Source organism: Helianthus annuus, chromosome 1, assembly GCF_002127325.2.
Source record: "Helianthus annuus cultivar XRQ/B chromosome 1, HanXRQr2.0-SUNRISE, whole genome shotgun sequence".
In the NCBI taxonomy this organism is placed as follows: Eukaryota; Viridiplantae; Streptophyta; class Magnoliopsida; order Asterales; family Asteraceae; genus Helianthus; species Helianthus annuus.
The window spans coordinates 19520577-19540737 of NC_035433.2; the positions used below are offsets into that span (position 1 = coordinate 19520577).

Here is a 20161-nt window from a genome sequence, read left to right on the forward strand (position 1 = left end):
CGAAAGATATCCTTCGATTCGAAGGATCAACTGCCGGTTCGAAGGATCTCGAAACATATCCTTCGAACCAAGACCATATCCTTCGACTGGAACCCAGATCCTTCGGCCCAGTCTTTCAGATGGGCTTGGCCCATTTCTGTAATACGTATAAATACGTATCAGCATGTATCGGCTGTCATTTTCTATCATATTCCCAACCCTAGAGCTCTCCAAACTGTGACGGCAAGCTAGTAACCACAGGAGACCCTTGCGACCAAACCCTCATTTCGGTTAGTAAAATCTATTTGATTCGATCGTTCGTTTATATGCGTATGTGTTCACGTGTAGTGTGTTCTTGATTGTTGATGTAACCTGAACTGATACATGCCTGAATATTATGATTTTGAATACGATTGAATATCGATATAGATTTCACATAGGGTTTGATGATGTGTTAATGTGCGTTAACCGGTTTCGTGATACGTTTAAACTAGGTTCATGCTAGACAATGATTTCTGGATGATTGCGTTATGATTAGATGTGCTAAATGATTCTGATGTTTTGGTAATGATGATGACGGCTGTACAGATGATTAGGGTTGCTGTTCCTGTGAAAACGTAACTGATTGTGAAAACGTAACTGTTGATTGATCGAAAGATGCTTGTAGTCGAAACATAGCATTGACCGAAGGATAGATATGACCGAAACATAATTAAGTTGACCGAAAGATACCTTAGGTCGAAAGATGACTGATGGTACGAAACATACCAACTAGTCCGAAAGATAACTGTGAAAACTTGTAAGTGTCGAAAGATCACTGATGTGTCGAAAGTTAACAGTGGATCGAAGGATAGTAGCAATTATAAACATCCTTCGAAGGATGGAATGTATACATGAACTATTTGACATGCCATGCTTGATGATGAATGTTTACATTTGTAATTGTGTGCACTAGCTGATGAGTAACTAGGAAATGGTACGTGTTGCGCCGATGTACAAACTGACTGTTACGTGAACATTATATTGCATGCGAATCATTGTGAACATGAACTGATTTGTTATACGTGCGTACAGTAGGACGTGATTAATTACTAGTGAGCGCATAACTTAGCATACCGAGCAAACCAAGGTGAGTTCACACAGCCAAGGCATGGGTTCCCAGGGTGGGAATGGGTTGGATGATTAATTGTGCATACTTTGATACTGTAACGAACGATTAAACTGTTGATGCTTACGAACTACTCAACTGCCTTCGCACCCACCCTGGTCGGTAAAGACTATGGTCGCGAACGAACTGATAAATTGCCTTCGCACACACCCTGGTCGGTAAAGACTATGGTCGCGAACTAACAGGAAAACGTGGAACACCACCACAGGAAAACGTGGAACACCACCACAGGAAAACGTGGAACCCCACCACAGGAAAACGTGGAACACCACCACAGGAAAACGTGGAACCCCACCACAGGAAAACGTGGAACACCACCACAGGAAAACGTGGAACCCACCACAGTAAAATATACAAACGGCCCAGTAGAGCCACCTATTACAAATGAACTTACTATTACGCATTCTCTTTATGTGAACTCGCTCAACTAGTTTGTTGATCATTCTGTTGCATGCCTTGCAGATCGCTAGGTACTTGGAGCTTGCACTGGAGATGCGGGTCGTTGTGGACAAGGATCGTGGCTCTTCCGCTTTACTATTGTGATACTTAAAACTATTGATACTGGTTTATTTACTATGCTTCCGCAACACTTTTGAAACGATTTAATGTTTGAACACCTTTTGTATTGAATGGATGGTTTTCATTTACTTTATTTAATATTAAATGCATGTTCAATATGATTGGTGGCTTGATCCTGGTCAGTCACGCTCCCAAGCGGTGATACTCCGCAGGTGGATTTTGGGGGTGTGACAGATTGGTATCAGAGCCATTGGTTATAGAGAACTTGGTTTTAATATGGGAAAACGTTTTTATTAAAACCAGACTATAACCAGAACAGTGCTCTCAACGATCCACAACGACGCTTCGCTCCACGTGCAAGACTCGACATCCTAGGTAATAAGGTTTATGTTTATTGCCTACATGCTAGAATTGCATAGAACTTTGCTCGTAGTATGCTTACATTACTTTGCTCACAACTTGTCATTGCATGAGAATACTTATGTGCTTACACTTTTCTGTCATCGCCCTACTCGCGAACCATTCTCACTTACGTTACATTTGCCATAAAGGTCATGGCCGAATATATCAACATGACACAAGCCCAGTTGACGGCTCTCATTAACGAACGAATTGCTGCGGCACTTGCAGCCATACAAGCGGGAGGTCAACACGCTCAGTCCCCTGTTTACACCTTCAAAAATCTCAAGGATTGCCAGCTTTGTACCTTCAGCGGAACTGAGGGGGTTGAAGGCCTCCTCCATTGGTTCGAGAGACTCGAAACTGACTTCGAGGTGCATGATTGCCCTGAGTCACGTAGGGTAAAGTTTGCTGCTGGAGCACTCGAAGGTGCTGCATTTACCTGGTGGAAAGCACAGGTTCAGATGTTAGGGCTGGCAGCTGCTAATGCCACCCCCTGGAACGAGTTCAAGGAACTGATTAAGGAAGAGTTTTGTAGTCGTGAAGACATCCACAAACTAGAGGTAGAGTTCCTCAACCTACAGATGGTGGGGTCTGAAATTGAAGCTTATACGAGGAGATCGAATGAATTAGCCACATTTTGTCCTACTATGGTAGACCCTCCCACCAAACGCATCGAACTGTATCTCAAGGGTCTGGTGCCCGAAATTCAGAATCATATGACCACAGCTAACCTTGGCACTATCCAGCAAGCCACTCGATTGGCTCATCGTCTCACAGACCAGGCTGTAGAACAGAACAAACTACCGAAACGAGCTAAGACTGATACTGCATGTGCTTCTAGAGATAACAAACGCAAGTGGGATGAAAACCTGAGCACGGGATTAATTTTGGTCCAACCTCTGACGCAGCAGCAAGAGATAGATGACTACCAGAGCCCCAAACAGCAGTTTTCTAGTAGTCATGGGCAGAAAAGATATCGAGGAATTCACCCATGGTGCAACAAATGTAACAGACACCACGGTGGCCAGTGCAACAGGGGTCGTTGCCAGCGGTGTCTCAAGATTGGTCATGAAGCAAAGGATTGTCGAAACTCACGTCCTGTAACCCAAGAACAACAACGACTGCCTCAACCTTCACAGAACCAGCAACTGCAACTACCAGCTCCACAGAGCACACAGCAGCAGCCACAGCGTGGAAACGGGGGATGTTTCCAGTGTGGGGCTGAAGGTCATTTTAAACGCGATTGCCCTCAATTAAACCAGGATCAGACTCAAAACCACGACCATGGAAACAGGGATGACAACGGGGAAAGTGTTGGGGGAAGCAATGGAAACCATGACGCCGGGGCAGCGTGTACATGATTGGTCAGGGAGACGCAATGAACGATATTTGAACTTATAACTTCTTTTTGGGTTTTTCATTATTATGTTTCCGCTATTCGAACAAAGTTTGGTTTGAACATCAAATGTCTTGGGTTTTATGAATTATTTTAACTACTATATTTTATGTTTGATGTGATGGATGGGTTGATATTATTGAACACACCTGCCGTATTTACGGACTTTACGAACAGGGTGCGCAAACCTTATCTTGACAAGTTCGTTATTGTCTTTATCGACGACATTCTGATCTACTCCAAGAGTCAGGAGGAGCACGAGCAACACTTACGTCTTATCTTGGAACTTATTCGAAAGGAGCAACTGTACGCAAAGTTTTCAAAATGCGACTTCTGGCTTCGTGAAGTCCACTTCTTAGGCCACGTAGTGAACAAGGATGGGATACATGTCGATCCATCCAAGGTAGATTCGATCAGAAACTGGCCTGCACCGCGTACACCGACAGAAATACGTCAATTCTTGGGTCTGGCAGGTTACTACAGACGGTTTATTAGGGACTTTTCAAAGATCACGCAACCACTTACGCTACTGACACAGAAGGGTGTTACCTATCGCTGGGGAGAGCCCCAGGAGACTGCTTTTCAGCACCTAAAGGATAGACTTTGCAGTGCACCTATCCTCTCATTGCCAGAGGGCACAGACGACTTCGTGGTTTATTGTGATGCATCCATTCGGGGACTGGGATGTGTGTTAATGCAGCGCGACAAGGTTATCGCTTACGCCTCTCGTCAACTCAAGGTTCACGAGCGCAACTACACGACGCACGATTTAGAGCTGGGAGCTGTTGTTTTCGCGCTTAAGATATGGCGACACTACCTGTACGGTACCAGGTGCACGATTTACACCGATCACAGGAGTCTCGAGCATATCCTTAAGCAGAAGGATTTGAATATGCGTCAACGACGATGGGTCGAGTTACTTAACGATTACGAATGCGCTATCAAGTATCATCCAGGCAAAGCCAATGTTGTGGCGGATGCCCTTAGTCGAAAGGACACTTTACCACGGCGCGTGCGAGCGCTACAGCTTACGATTCAGTCTAGCCTTCCTGCTCAGATACGAGCTGCTCAGACAGAAGCCCTGAAGCCCGAAAACGTCAAGGCTGAAGCCTTACGCGGCTCACGACAACAAATGGAACAAAAGGCGGACGGCGCCTACTATGTCACGGGCCGGAGTTGGGTCCCTTTCTATGGCGGTTTACGCGAACTCGTAATAGACGAAGCACACAAGTCTCGTTACTCGGTACATCCAGGGTCGGATAAAATGTACCACGACATCAGCACTGCATATTGGTGGCCTAGTATGAAGGCCCACATTGCTACGTACGTTGGAAAATGCTTGACCTGTGCGAGAGTCAGGGTCAAATATCAGAAACCAGCTGGCCTACCTCAACAGTCTACGATACCACAGTGGAAATGGGAAGAAATTTCCATGGACTTTGTTACAGGCCTACCGAGATCTCAGCGTGGGAACGACACAATATGGGTGATCGTGGATCGACTCACCAAGTCTGCACACTTCTTAGCTATTAAGGAAACGGATAAGTTCTCCACTCTCGCAGATATCTACCTCAAGGAAGTTGTTTCGAGGCACGGGGTGCCCATTTCTATTATTTCGGATCGCGATGCACGATTCACGACAGAGCTTTGGCAAGCGATGCACAAATCCTTCGGCTCAGAATTAGACATGAGCACAGTATATCACCCTCAGACGGATGGGCAGTCTGAGCGAACTATTCAAACTCTAGAAGACACGCTTCGAGCGTATGTTATCGATTTCGGCAACGGCTGGGAAAAGCACCTCCCTTTGGTGGAGTTCTCGTACAATAATAGTTATCACACCAGCATTCAAGCCGCTCCATTCGAGGCATTGTACGGGCGTAAATGCCAGTCACCTCTCTGTTGGGCAGAGGTGGGGGATAGTCAAATCACGGGTCCAGAGATTGTAGTGGACGCCACAGAAAAGATTTCACAGATACAACAACGCATGGCGGCAGCACGCGACCGTCTGAAAGCCTACGCGGACCAGCGTAGAAAGCCATTGGAAATTTCGGGTCGGGGACCGGGTTTTACTAAAAGTTTCACCCTGGAAGGGTGTAGTACGTTTTGGCAAACGGGGCAAACTAAATTCACGGTATGTCGGACCATTCTAGATCATAGAACGAATAGGCAGGGTAGCCTATAGATTGAATCTACCAACTGAACTCGGGGCAGTTCACAATGTCTTTCATGTATCGAACTTACAGAAGTGCCTATCAGATGAAAACCTTATCTTTCCTTGTAAGGAACCCACTATCGACGAGCGGTTACAGTTCGTCAAGGAACCAGTAGAAATCACGGACCGGGATGTGAAGGTCCTCAAAAACAAGAGAATCCCTCTTGTTCGAGTTCGTTGGAACTCCAAACGTGGCCCAGTGTACACCTGGGAACGCGAAGATAGGATGACAGAAAAGTACCCCCAGTTATTCGGAACCAATGCAACCACTACTGAGGCTGAAGCTACTACTACTGAATTTCGGGACGAAATTCCAAATCAACGGGGGGATGATGTGACACCCCAGGAAAACCAGTAAACGATACAGCTTACCTAGCTTCCTCAGTGAGTGCATACCAAATTTCGGGACGAAATTTCCAATTAGTTGGGGATAATGTGACAACTCGAGTTTCTGACTTTCACTTTCGCATTAAATGCGCGTTGACTTTGACTGTTTAGTTGTTTGGATTATGGACTTGTAATTGTACACGTTGTGTTTTGATGAAATGAATTGTCGTGTTGCACATATGTGATTACTTGCTGTGGTATTAAAGTTATTATTAGAATATTATTAAAACACTTAGTTTAGATCGAAACATGTTATGCCAATCGAAGGACCCCGAAAGATATCCTTCGATTCGAAGGATCAACTGCCGGTTCGAAGGATCTCGAAACATATCCTTCGAACCAAGACCATATCCTTCGACTGGAACCCAGATCCTTCGGCCCAGTCTTTCAGATGGGCTTGGCCCATTTCTGTAATACGTATAAATACGTATCAGCATGTATCGGCTGTCATTTTCTATCATATTCCCAACCCTAGAGCTCTCCAAACTGTGACGGCAAGCTAGTAACCACAGGAGACCCTTGCGACCAAACCCTCATTTCGGTTAGTAAAATCTATTTGATTCGATCGTTCGTTTATATGCGTATGTGTTCACGTGTAGTGTGTTCTTGATTGTTGATGTAACCTGAACTGATACATGCCTGAATATTATGATTTTGAATACGATTGAATATCGATATAGATTTCACATAGGGTTTGATGATGTGTTAATGTGCGTTAACCGGTTTCGTGATACGTTTAAACTAGGTTCATGCTAGACAATGATTTCTGGATGATTGCGTTATGATTAGATGTGCTAAATGATTCTGATGTTTTGGTAATGATGATGACGGCTGTACAGATGATTAGGGTTGCTGTTCCTGTGAAAACGTAACTGATTGTGAAAACGTAACTGTTGATTGATCGAAAGATGCTTGTAGTCGAAACATAGCATTGACCGAAGGATAGATATGACCGAAACATAATTAAGTTGACCGAAAGATACCTTAGGTCGAAAGATGACTGATGGTACGAAACATACCAACTAGTCCGAAAGATAACTGTGAAAACTTGTAAGTGTCGAAAGATCACTGATGTGTCGAAAGTTAACAGTGGATCGAAGGATAGTAGCAATTATAAACATCCTTCGAAGGATGGAATGTATACATGAACTATTTGACATGCCATGCTTGATGATGAATGTTTACATTTGTAATTGTGTGCACTAGCTGATGAGTAACTAGGAAATGGTACGTGTTGCGCCGATGTACAAACTGACTGTTACGTGAACATTATATTGCATGCGAATCATTGTGAACATGAACTGATTTGTTATACGTGCGTACAGTAGGACGTGATTAATTACTAGTGAGCGCATAACTTAGCATACCGAGCAAACCAAGGTGAGTTCACACAGCCAAGGCATGGGTTCCCAGGGTGGGAATGGGTTGGATGATTAATTGTGCATACTTTGATACTGTAACGAACGATTAAACTGTTGATGCTTACGAACTACTCAACTGCCTTCGCACCCACCCTGGTCGGTAAAGACTATGGTCGCGAACGAACTGATAAATTGCCTTCGCACACACCCTGGTCGGTAAAGACTATGGTCGCGAACTAACAGGAAAACGTGGAACACCACCACAGGAAAACGTGGAACACCACCACAGGAAAACGTGGAACCCCACCACAGGAAAACGTGGAACACCACCACAGGAAAACGTGGAACCCCACCACAGGAAAACGTGGAACACCACCACAGGAAAACGTGGAACCCACCACAGTAAAATATACAAACGGCCCAGTAGAGCCACCTATTACAAATGAACTTACTATTACGCATTCTCTTTATGTGAACTCGCTCAACTAGTTTGTTGATCATTCTGTTGCATGCCTTGCAGATCGCTAGGTACTTGGAGCTTGCACTGGAGATGCGGGTCGTTGTGGACAAGGATCGTGGCTCTTCCGCTTTACTATTGTGATACTTAAAACTATTGATACTGGTTTATTTACTATGCTTCCGCAACACTTTTGAAACGATTTAATGTTTGAACACCTTTTGTATTGAATGGATGGTTTTCATTTACTTTATTTAATATTAAATGCATGTTCAATATGATTGGTGGCTTGATCCTGGTCAGTCACGCTCCCAAGCGGTGATACTCCGCAGGTGGATTTTGGGGGTGTGACAGGTTTGGACGTCGTTACCATGCTCATGATTTGGGGTGCCAATCCCCAGATGAAACGCTCAATGCGTTTAAACTCAGGCTCAACCATATACGGCACAACGCGTGACAAGTCGTGAAACCTTTGCACATATTCAGCAATCTGTGGGCCGTCCATCTTGAGGTGCCAGAACTCAGTCTCCAGTTTCTGTATCTCGGCCCGAGAACAGTATTTCTTCCTCATGAGCTCCTTCAGCTCAGTCCATGTCATAGCATACGACGCTGCTTCCCCCAGGGTCTGTACTTGAAGGTTCCACCAAGATAGGGCACCGTCAAGAAAGAGCCCTGAGATGTACGTAACTTGGTGCTCGAGAGCACACTTGCTCATCCTTATGACAGAATCCCTCTTCTCCGTCCACCTAACGAAAGCAACAGCACCCCTAGTGCCGTCATAGTTCAAGGGTTTACAATCCAGGAATTGCTTGTAGGTACAACCGTTGGGAGGGTTGTTGTTGCTTTTCGGAATGTTGCCGCTTGTTTCTCCTTGAGAAGCAGCATACTGCGCAATAGCGGTAGCGATGATTCCTTGTAGTTCTGCCTGGTTAGTCGGCATGCGTGCGTTACGTCGAGGAGGCATTTCCTAGAGGATGTTCCATATTGGTCAGGTCATAGTAAGTATAGTAATTATACGTATAGATTGTAGCATTCATCATCCACATAACATCTCATGTCATAACCATAACAAATAATCAACAATGCATGAAATTAAAAGACTTGCGATTAATGTTTCATAAATAAACCATCAATAGAGTTTCACAATTTTACCATGTGCCAAAATATATGTCTGAGTACAATAACAAATAAACCAAAAATCAAAATCGTGGTCTTCAAAAAAAAGTCTTCGTAATCATGGATCTAGCACTGTCTTCCCACTAAGAGTAGCTGGTCTGTCGATGGTCTGAAATCCCTGTTGCCCCGAGTATATCCCTAAGCTGACGGTGGAGGAGGAGGTGGGAAACGAGAGAAAATCAATCGGTGCAACTGCACCAAGTTCTCCTCAAGTGCATAGGCAAAACGCAACACGAAAGCAACCTGTCGATCGAGAGGGAGGAACTAAACGTCTGAATCCTGAAATGAGGGAAAAGAAGTGTGCGATGCTGAAAACTGAGTCTGACAGGGACAGTGAGGATGTGGAGTCCTCTCCAACCGCTGGACACACTGCCTCAAGGCGTCCCGCCGTAACTGCAGCGACGTGAGCGCGTCCTCCACAGAGAATCCGTCATAAAATGGATGATAAGTGTCAGATGCAGGCATGACCTGGGGTGCTGACCATAGGGATGGTTCACCCATCGGGGCTGAAACCGGAAGTGTAATGTGTGGGGTAAATACAAACTGTGAAGTGACATGGGGTAACTGGGTCTCGAAAGGTGCAGAAAGTGACACTGGTGGAACAAAATCTGAATAAGGGACCTGCGGTAAGAACTGGCTAACCTCTGGCATCAATGGGGTGTGCCCGAAAAGCTGGCTCGACGATCCCTCCCCAGGTTGGGGCGGAGGAATGTCCTGAAGGAAAGTGATAGGAAGGTCGGTGCGGTGAGTATCGGATGTGGATGGAGGAAATAAGGGAGCATCGAAGGGTACAGCGATAGGTGCGGGAGGGGGAGTGACTGGGACTACGTACGAAGGGTAGTCATCCTCCTCGATCCACCCATTGCTGGAGTCGGCGTACCTCGGGTCCATGTGGGTAGCGAATGGTGCAAGGTCATCAAAGATAGCCATGGAATCGGGTATCTCAACGGCTGGTGGTGCAACAACGGGTGTATCAGAGGCAGTAACAGGGTCGATGGCAAGAACGGGCTCGGAAGTGACTGGAGCGGGCTGATAATCAACAAGCATGGCAGGAATCAGATCATCTGGATGAGCAGGAGCCTCAGCAGGCTGCTCCAACCCCATCTCCTCATCAGCGTCCATGCGAGGAATGTAACCGAATCCCAAAGGTGGGATGTGTGAAGCTATCGACTCAAAGGAATCTGAAGCGGACGAATCAGGTTGAACCTCCATATCAGGAAGCTCGACCATGGGGACAATAGGATCAACAACTGGAATATCAACAGGCTGAACACCGCCCTCCATCGGGGCCCCATCATCCTGGTCTCCCTCCGGGGGACCCTCGATGAGTAGGTCGGTGTCATCATCAAGTATCGCGTCGAGAGGCTGTTCCTCCAAGGGAACTGCAGCAAACGGGAGAGGGGCAGGGATGGGAACAAGGGGTAGGTCCTCCCCTGGTGGGCCGTCAGCTAAAGGTACATCATCTCCGAAGTCTGGTAGGGCAAAAGGCTGAAAGTCATCTTCATCAGTGCTCGTGTAGTCTGAGGTGTAAACTCCCGAATCGGTAGCCATCTCGTCGTCAGAGGTAAAAGTCCTCGGGTCACTCGCATCGGATACTCCGCTACCGGATGATGCCATGGTGTCTGTAACACATCCACAGCATATGCACACAAATAAGATAAGCATGTAAACAAATAATAATGAGATCATGTATACATCCTAGTCTTCCCAAGCTAACCCACCTAATCTCTAAGACTGGATTTTTCCTAGTCTCTCAGACTAACTTCCTGGCCTCTAAGACCATCCTCCCAGTCTCTAAGACTCAAATTTTCCCCAGCCTCTAAGGCTAAACATCCCAATCTCTAAGATTGAATCCCTCAGTCTCTAAGACTGAACTCCCTCAGTCTCTAAGACTGATACGAAAATTTTGAAAAGTGTATTTGTGACCTTTTTGTTTGTAAAAAGTTTGTGCCCCGGATCTGGACTTTTAGTGTATGCAAAAAAAACGTTTGAAAACATTTTCGTGAGAGCCCTAATGATCATAGTCTAGACTCGAGAAGGAATCCTAGTTCGCTATGATCGAGGCTCTGATACCAAGCTGTCACACCCTGGCTTTTGCGGAAGCGTGGGTTTGTTTGGTGTGACTTCTTAATACCATAGCAACAATCACAACATGCTATATGATAAAAACACTTGATGTTCATCCATTAAAATAGTTAAAAAAATACATAACATATTGTCTTGAAACAAAAACATCAACCACAAGAATGCGTTACAAAACATGACTTGTTTAAAAATGAGTTCAGGTGACTCGACAAAGACTACCAACAACACAAGGATTTGAGGCATGCAACTCGTCCAGGAAAGAGTTACACTTCCCAAACCTACGACTCCGGATGACATCCTTATTAAGTACGCAGCTAATCATGCATCACTTGCCAGATCCAACTTAATTACCTGAAATACATGTAGTTTAAAAAGTCAACAAAAGTTGAGCGAGTTCATGTGTAAGTTTGTGTGTATAAACCGTTTAATATGTCTGTAAGTAAAAATAGTCCCTGGTATGTAGCAATAAGGAAAAATGATCACCACTGGGTTGCAAATCCAATAGTATATGTGAATGATGTAGGAAGACTCAAACCTAGCAAATTTGTCTCCGGTATGAAGACATAGTCACCACTATGGGCCCCCGGCCTCATGGGTGTGGGCTCGCTACACCCAAATAGATCTATCACTCATGTCCCGTGGTCCTACGATGAGGATTTATGGCCTTAAGTGTCATGCCCACCACTCACTTGATCGCGTAATAAAAACCCCTCCTTAAGCTAATCATACCAATTATAAAATGTCTGAAATAATTTGTAAACATGTATTCCACCCCCGAAGTATAAAACCAAAAACAGTAAAGGAATAGGGGGTCATGAACTCACTGTAGTGCGTCTTGACTCGAACTTAAACTCTTTCCACTACACGACAACCTACAACGTACTAATGTCTATTAGACGAACGGGCCGTGCCTTGGCTTAGAGTTTAGTGTTTTGATTGTGTTACATTGGTATTATTTTGTTAAAACAATAATAATTATTTTAACTTAACTGTCGTTATTAGAAAAATAGTTAGACAACTATTTCGTATCTATTTTCTCGAATATTTTACTATGTGTTCGGATTCTCGGAAAATTTCGGCAGAGTCTCCTCTGTAAATAGAGGTGTCCATGCTTGAATAGCATATCATTTTCTTTTATTTATATCCAATAGTTCATTTTCAATAACCAAACCAACATATAGACATACAAAACATTACATACTTCATTTCAGCTTTATTACTCGAAACAGGACTGTTTTCGAGGATTTTTATAAAATAGTTACCCTTTTCTAAAAATTCTCAAATGTTTACAGAATGTCACATATGTTCCAAAGTTTATTGTGTAAAATATCAAAGTCCAATTCGTTACCCATATTTTATAGAAAATCATTTTCTTGAATGCAATCAGATTTGTTACCTTCTGATCGCAGTTTACGGAAATATTCACTAAAAATCAACCGTAATTCTGTTTGATGAAATTCCAGATGGAGGGTCGTCCTGACAATGGTATCTATCTACTGTAAAAATTTCATGAGTTGATTTTACTCAGGTTTTAGGTTATGACTCCGAAGATAACCCACTTTTTCTGCAGTAAAAATGCAGCTTGAGCTGCTGTCCAAAAATAACCTTTTAAAAATAGTAAACGGTCTCGAAAAATTATGATTCCAGTGCCATTTGTTTAATTATTCCAAAACACTCATTTTAGGCTTTAGAAAATCCGTTTTTCGACTTAAAATGATCCCGTTACAGCCTGTTGAAGTTGGCTGGAAATCCAACTCAGCAAGCTGTTTAAGCTTTTGTGTGTGATGAACATTCAACAATCGTAACAAGAATCGAAGTAAAACAAGAGTATGAATGGACTTACTACTAGCACAAGGCTAGGGTTGTAATCTTAGGATGAGATGATAAGGAATGATGGTGAGAAAAGCTTGAACAAGGCTTCTTGAGAGCACTTCCTCTTGCACCTCTATGGATCAATCTTGGAGCTTGGAATGGGGTTTGTTAGTGAAAGAGATGAAGATGGTGAAGGAAGGTGATGATGAAAATCAGTTGTGGTGAGAGGGGGGGGTATGAGCCGAATTTAGAGGGTGGAGAGAGAGGATTAAGTGCTAGCTTTGATGTAATGATGATCATTATCTTGGAAATGTGCATTACTAGCTTATAGAGAAATTATGACAAGAATTTGGCCAATGAAATCAAGATTTTCTTTACAAAAGATTTAAAAAAAATATTCTTTAATGAATTAGGGCAGATTTTCGGTTATAGGGGGGCAAAGTGTAAATTTTTGTTAATTAGTAGGTAATTATTAAAAGGTTAAGGGGTATTTACAAGTATAGTGGGTGTATGTCATGTTTGCATGGTGCATGGGGATTTTTGTGACCATAATTAATTTAAAATAATAAAATAATATTTCTAACAATATTTTCATGTCTCGGGTAATGTCTGGTTGTTCGGTTTCGCAGCGTTCCGTTAAAGCGTTTAATTGTCCCGTAAAGCGTCTTTTGTGCATCTTTTCGTAACGAAATTAATTCCAACACTTAGGAAAGTGTCCAGGACCATTTAGTCAATACTCTGTATAATATGAGTGTGTTAAAAGCTGAATTGTTATTAAAAATGTGGAATTCTGTACTTAAATTGCGTTTTAGGCACTTTTCGGCACTCAAACTATCACCTAATGACATAGTCTTATGGTCCTCACCTCCCTACACTCCATACTGGTGTAGTGTTCTATCCCTGGCCCCTACTGGCCTTAAATAGTATTTGTCTAAGTGCTGGCATTGTCAGCATGTGTCTGAGTTATCCGCTTACTGTGCTAACTGTGCTTTGTGCATCAGGTTTGTCACTAAGAGTCTGTATGAAATAATTGGAGTGACTGTATGTAAAGAATGCACATGTATGTATATAACATAAATCAGTAAGTAGTTTAAAGTGTCAGATGTAGTCAAGCACATTCATTAAGCACATAGGGTTAATTAATTTGTACAGTACCTGTAATTATGCGGGTTGTCACAGCTGCCGCCCCCGGACCCCCGCAAAGATCGTAAAACGCAATGACTAAATCAAAAACCCAGATCATGAAAATGAAATTAAAGATTTTCTAACATGGATCGAAGCCGATTTCTTCATCAATTGACGAAATTTGAATGATAGAAACACTTATCAACGCTCGAATCGAACGAATCGGGTGATTATCTCCAAAATCACCGAAAAAAACGAGATTTTTTTATGAAATTAAACTGGGTTTTCTTCAAAAAAAAAGCTGAAGAACACGTTGATCTGGTTCTGAATCATTGATTGGTGATGAAAATCGCACTATAATGTAGTGATTATTGAGATAGAAAGTGAAGAAATAGTTGAAGATGGTGGGTTTTGAAAATGGTGGGTTTTTGAATTTACTGGGTTTTGAAAAAGGAAGAAGAAGGAGTTGCATTGACTAAAATACCCTTTCTCTTTATTTTAAAATTTGCCACATGTCATAATCCTATGGCTTCCTATCCTTCCTAGCGAAAATTAACTTCCTATTTGATCTTTTCCCTAATTAATAGTTAAAAAATAAAACAAGATTTTGCCCTCATGTTGTGGCTTCCACCGCGAAACCAACAACCACGCCCAAGGGGAAGCGGTGTTCCACGACCCATCCTCCTCCCATAACACGTATGTATGAGTTGGACTAACATAACTAATATGGGAAATGATAGTTTTAGTTAGGGCCGTAAACGAACCGAACGTTCAGCGAACAGTTCGTGAACCGTTAGGCGGGAAGTTTGTTTATGTTCGTTCGTTTAATAAACGAACGAACATGAACAAGAAATTTCGTTAAATTAGTTAAATGAACGAACATGAACAGAGGTCTCGTTCGTTCGATTGTGTTCGTGAACGTTCGGTAAGGTGTTCGTGAACATTCGTTGATTTGCGTTCGTTTATGTTCGTATATTTGTGTTTTAATTGAAGATCTTTGTACTTTCTTATATTTTATTAGTATTTTTTATATTATTAAACTTTTATTTATTTTATTACCCAAACAATGAAACTAGGAAACTCATTTTCATCTTGTTTATGCATCATTTCCCTTTCATTTCTCATTATTTACATCGGCGAATACGATCGACCTCCGTTCCACAATAAGGGATTCAAGTTCGAGTGCTACTCTCTTGGCCATCTATTTTTATCCTTCGCCGCGTTCGCCAAATTTATTTGTGTTCGTTTATGTTCGTGAACCGTTCGCGAACACGCTTATTTCCTTAATGAACGAACACGAACATAAAATCCCGTTCGGTAAGTGTTCATGAACCGTTCGTGAACACATTTATTTCCTTAACGAACGAACACGAACATGACCTTCTTCGTGTTCGTTCGGTTCGTTTACAGCCCTAGTTTTAGTGGTGTAAACTTCTAAACCCTTTTTAATATTATGTAATTACTGTAATGACTGACATAAATAAATAATACGCTTTTTTTTAAGTGTTTATTATTACTAAAGCAACACAAGTTCTTTTAACCTTAGTTTTTATAAACGAATTGAGAGCACATTGGAGCACCAAATGTGATGGTCAAAACAACACTTATAGTAGTAGTTAGTGAGTTGTTTACACTTATATTACATTGCAAGTGAATATTACAAAAATAGGATATAAAGGAATTTTAAAATATCTTATTTACCAAAGAAAAATATGTTATTATTATATCACATCAAGGACCACATTCTCTTGTTCAATAATTAAATTCCATTTTGAGGAATATTGATGATAAGTGTGTTGTTGTTTGTATTTATAGAGAAAGAGTAGGACGAGTGGAAAGGCATCGAGGGAGGGAGGGTATGGACGATAAGTTTATAAATGAGATGATGGAAGAATGGATAGAGGATGATGATCATGATAATGATGATAGGAAAAAGGGTATAATGGGAAAGAAGAGTTCTAGTAGTAGTAGTAGTAGTGGTAGCTTTTGCCAGGTGGAAGACTGCTCAAGTGATATGAGTCGAGCCAAAACATATCATCGGAGACACAAAGTATGTGAGTTTCATGCTAAGGCTCCAATCGTTGTCATTAGTGGACGCCAACAACGTTTTTGCCAGCAATGCAGCAGGTAAACTATCTTCCATCATTTCATTTCATCCGCAAATTTCATGTTCTCTATGGGATGGGATTTGAACCCAATACACTCTCGTTTCTAACTCAGGGGTTTAAACACTTGGTCTTTACCAATGGACCATTGGTCGTCATTCTGTTAAATTTTTAACACTAACATTAAATATTTATTTAAAAATAATAATTTACATGCAACGACCAACTTTTCTAAAGTTATATTTTTTTAAAACCTTCTAAATCAGTTTATTTGAAACTAGATATGAAATAATATTTAGAGTAAATTGTCATTTTAGTCCCTAAGGTTTGTCCCAAATTGTCATTTTAGTCCAAATAGTTTTTTTCTTCTCTGGGTCCCTGAGTTTTTTATTTTTTTTTGTCATTTTGATCACATTGTCTAACTCCGTCTAAAAACCCCAGTTTAACCAGGGGTATTTTCGTCACTTCATATTTCTGTTTTGTTCTTTTGTCATTTTCATCCAAAACATGTTTTACATTTTTTTTTTGACTTTTCACAAACCCAGTAAAAATAAAACAACTATTTTTTACATATATATAGGAGAAGGATCCGTTAGGAACCACCCTTTATTGCAAGAACCACGAGAATCAATGTGAACACAACCAAAAATACCTAAAAAGAGCTAAAAACACACACAAAAAAAAATTTACCATTTTTTGAAAAAAAAAATCGCTACTTTTAGTTGCCAAATAAAAAAAAATAGGCAAATTGGAAAATAATAATATCATCTTTCTGAAATTCCCCGATAATAATCCCAAGTCAGTTATTAGCCAATAATAATCCGACCTCGTCCAATTTTTTTTGTAAAATAGTCTGCCGTTAAAATAGCTTAACGGAGTTAAGTTTTTTTTCGAATCACAAACCGATGTTTTAGGGCTTTTGATCAGAACGAGGATACGAGTCGATTGATGTAAAATTTACCTCAAAATATTGCCCCCAACCCACGAAAATGGTGCTTCAATTCGGGTGTTTAACTTCCAATTAACAAAATTCAAGCCATTTCGAACATAATTTCGAAGTAAGTTTTACATCAACTAACTCGTATCCTCGTTCTGATCAAAAGCCCAAAAACATCGGTTTGTAATTTGGAAAAAAACTTAACTCCGTTAAGCTTATTTTAACGGCGGTCTATTTTACAAAAAAATTGGACGAGGTCGGATTATTATTGGCTAATAACTGACTTTGGATTATTATCAGCGAATTTCAGAAAGATGGGATTATTATTTTCCAATTTACCTTTAAAAAAAAATGGCTACTAAAAGTAGCGATTTTAATGTAAAAAATACTAAAAAAAATTGTGTTTTTTTTAATTATTTTTTTAGATTTTTTGGGGGTTTAGTTTTTAGCATTTTAGCTTGGGGGAGGGGGGTTAGGTTATTTTTTAGGTTTTTTTAGGGGGTTTAGTTTTTAGTATTTAGCTTGGGGGGAGGTGGGTGTTAGGTTTTTTTAGCTATTTTAGGTTGTGTTCACATTGGTTCTCGCGGTTCTCGCAATAAAGGTGGTTCTCGCATTAACCTTACCCTATATATAGATATGTTAAAAAATACAAATATGAAATCACATCACCACTGTCACCGTCCGGTCATTGACCCCCATTTCTGTCGCCATCCACCACCACCGTTCACCACTCTTTTATCAAGAAACCTGTAATAGAATACACATTTTAATGCACAGGGTACAAGTGACAAAAATCAACAAAACATTTCTGCATAATCGAAAGATCCATTTGCTATTTCCTATTCACCGGAAAACTAAATCAACAAAATACTCATCCCACCACTCTCTCTCTCTCATACTCACACCGCGACGCAACTCTCACTCACATTAGTTGCCTTTTTTATAACATTAATTTTTTCTTTTATTTTTTTAATGTAAAATAAATTTTGGACTAAAATGGCAAATTGAAAAGTTTATAACGAAATGCCAAAAATACCCCTGGTTAAACTGGAGTTTTTTGGCGTAGTTCGGTAATGTATTCAAAATGGCAAAAAAATGGAAAACTCAGGGACCCAGACGAGAGAAAAAATCCACTTGGACTAAAATATCAATTTAGGACAAACCTTAGGGACTAAAATCACAATTCATCCTAATATTTATAATCCCATTAGTTGAGGGTGTCAGTTGTAGAACCTCTATAGCCTTTAGGGGTGTTCAGAATTCGATTCGAATTCAAAAAAATCAAAATTTGACTCGATTCGAATTCGATTAAAAATGTTCGAATTTGAGTTGATTCGAATTCGAGTCCAGTATTCGAATTAGAATCGAATACGAATTTATGATTTTGAATTCGATTCGATTCGAATTCGAATTCAATTTATATATATTTTTTAAATATATGTATATACGCACACAAACATATATATGCACACATATAACTTCTAAATTTGACCAAAGTATGAACTACCTCTATAGGTGATAGTTTATTATTCATAACATTACCAAAACTTCTGACAAATGGCCCATACTATTTATTTTCAAATTTTACCTTACTTAAATCGCTACCAGTAACCAAGATATCTTCTAAATTTTGGTGTTTTGATATAGTGATAATTAATTTTGCAGATTATTATATCTTATGTTGAATATAATTATTTATAGTAGTTTTAAAAAATAAAAGTAAAATAATTTATTGTTTAGGGTGAATTTAAATTAAATCGAATTTATTCGAATTCGGTTCGAATTCGGTTCGAATTCGAGTTTCAAATACTAATCAAATCGAATCGAATACGAATTCATGTAAAAAATTACATAATTCGAAAAAATCGATTCGAATAATTCGAAAATTCGTTATTCGATTCAATGAACACCCCTAGTAGCCTCTAGGAAAAAAAGGGTTTGTTCTTCATTACACCCTATCTATTTTTTGAAATGTGTGAATTATTCGCGAATGTTGGGAGATCTAGCATACGTTGTCTTAATCGGGTCCGCGCTAGAGAGCCCCCTCGCACAATAGATCCCCAATTTAAACCCTTCAATGAGAATCACATGTCATCCAGACTTGAACTTAAGACGTGTAGGGGAAAACTCACCCGGGCCCACCATAGGTGGAACTTAAATACCCTTGACAACCACTAGAGCACTAGTGATGGTTTCATTACACCCTATCTACGTACTACCAATAGCCGTACTATACTAGGTATGTTTATTTGTTTAGACTACCTCCAATACATCCTTTAGAGGATGCCTTTGAAGGCTCTTACAAGCCTTTACCCATTGTAAAATTTTATCTTTAGAAGCCCTTAGCAAGTATGCCCTTCTACAAGGGTTTGCTTTTCCTTAGTTTTTGCATTTGGGTGGGCCCAAAGTAAAAGGAAAAAATGTTTTATTTAAATATTGATAAGTAATGAAGTAGAAACTAAAAAAGGTAACGATATTTGTAGGGTTGGAGATGAAATAAAAGTTTTTAAGGATTTGTAAGAATATAACGTGGTAGATGACGTGGTAGCTAAGGGCACATGCATGTACCATTGGAGATAGCGTTAGTCATAAATGATAAAAGCTGGACAAACAATGCATATTTCCGCTAGAAAGCTAAAGTCGATTGAGCAAGAAATTCAAAGAAACTAATTTTTCTGGTGCAGGTTTCACGACTTAACTGAATTTGATGATGCCAAAAGGAGTTGTCGTAGGCGCTTAGCTGGACACAACGAACGCAGGCGTAAGACCTCCTATGGAGAAACTTCTGGTTAACGATAATGATAACGATAATATTATTATCGCCAAATAAGAAATATATGTCCGGTAGCAGTAGCGGTAGCCACGCTCCCTCTCTTCTGTCAGTCCCTAAATATATTATCTATTTCGATGCATGGCCATACTTGTACTAAATAACGCAATGCTAATAAATTAAAGAAACCTTCCAGTTCCAGTTATTTATGTTGCATATTAATTGTTTTTAGGGTCGCTTGTAAAAACGAAGCAAATCGTCTACCAG

The 20161-nt window shown here is 40.8% G+C and overlaps 1 protein-coding gene across 1 annotated transcript; it reads left to right on the forward strand.

Moving 5' to 3' along the window:
• Nucleotides 1-15899: 15899 nt before the first annotated feature.
• Nucleotides 15900-20099, forward strand: LOC110944768 (squamosa promoter-binding protein 1). Its single transcript, XM_022186421.2, has 2 exons — nt 15900-16209; nt 19809-20099. Exons 1-2 carry the CDS (start codon nt 15941-15943, stop codon nt 19915-19917), a joined length of 378 nt encoding a protein of 125 aa, XP_022042113.1. The 5' UTR covers nt 15900-15940; the 3' UTR covers nt 19918-20099.
• The last annotated feature ends 62 nt before the right edge of the window (nt 20100-20161 follow it).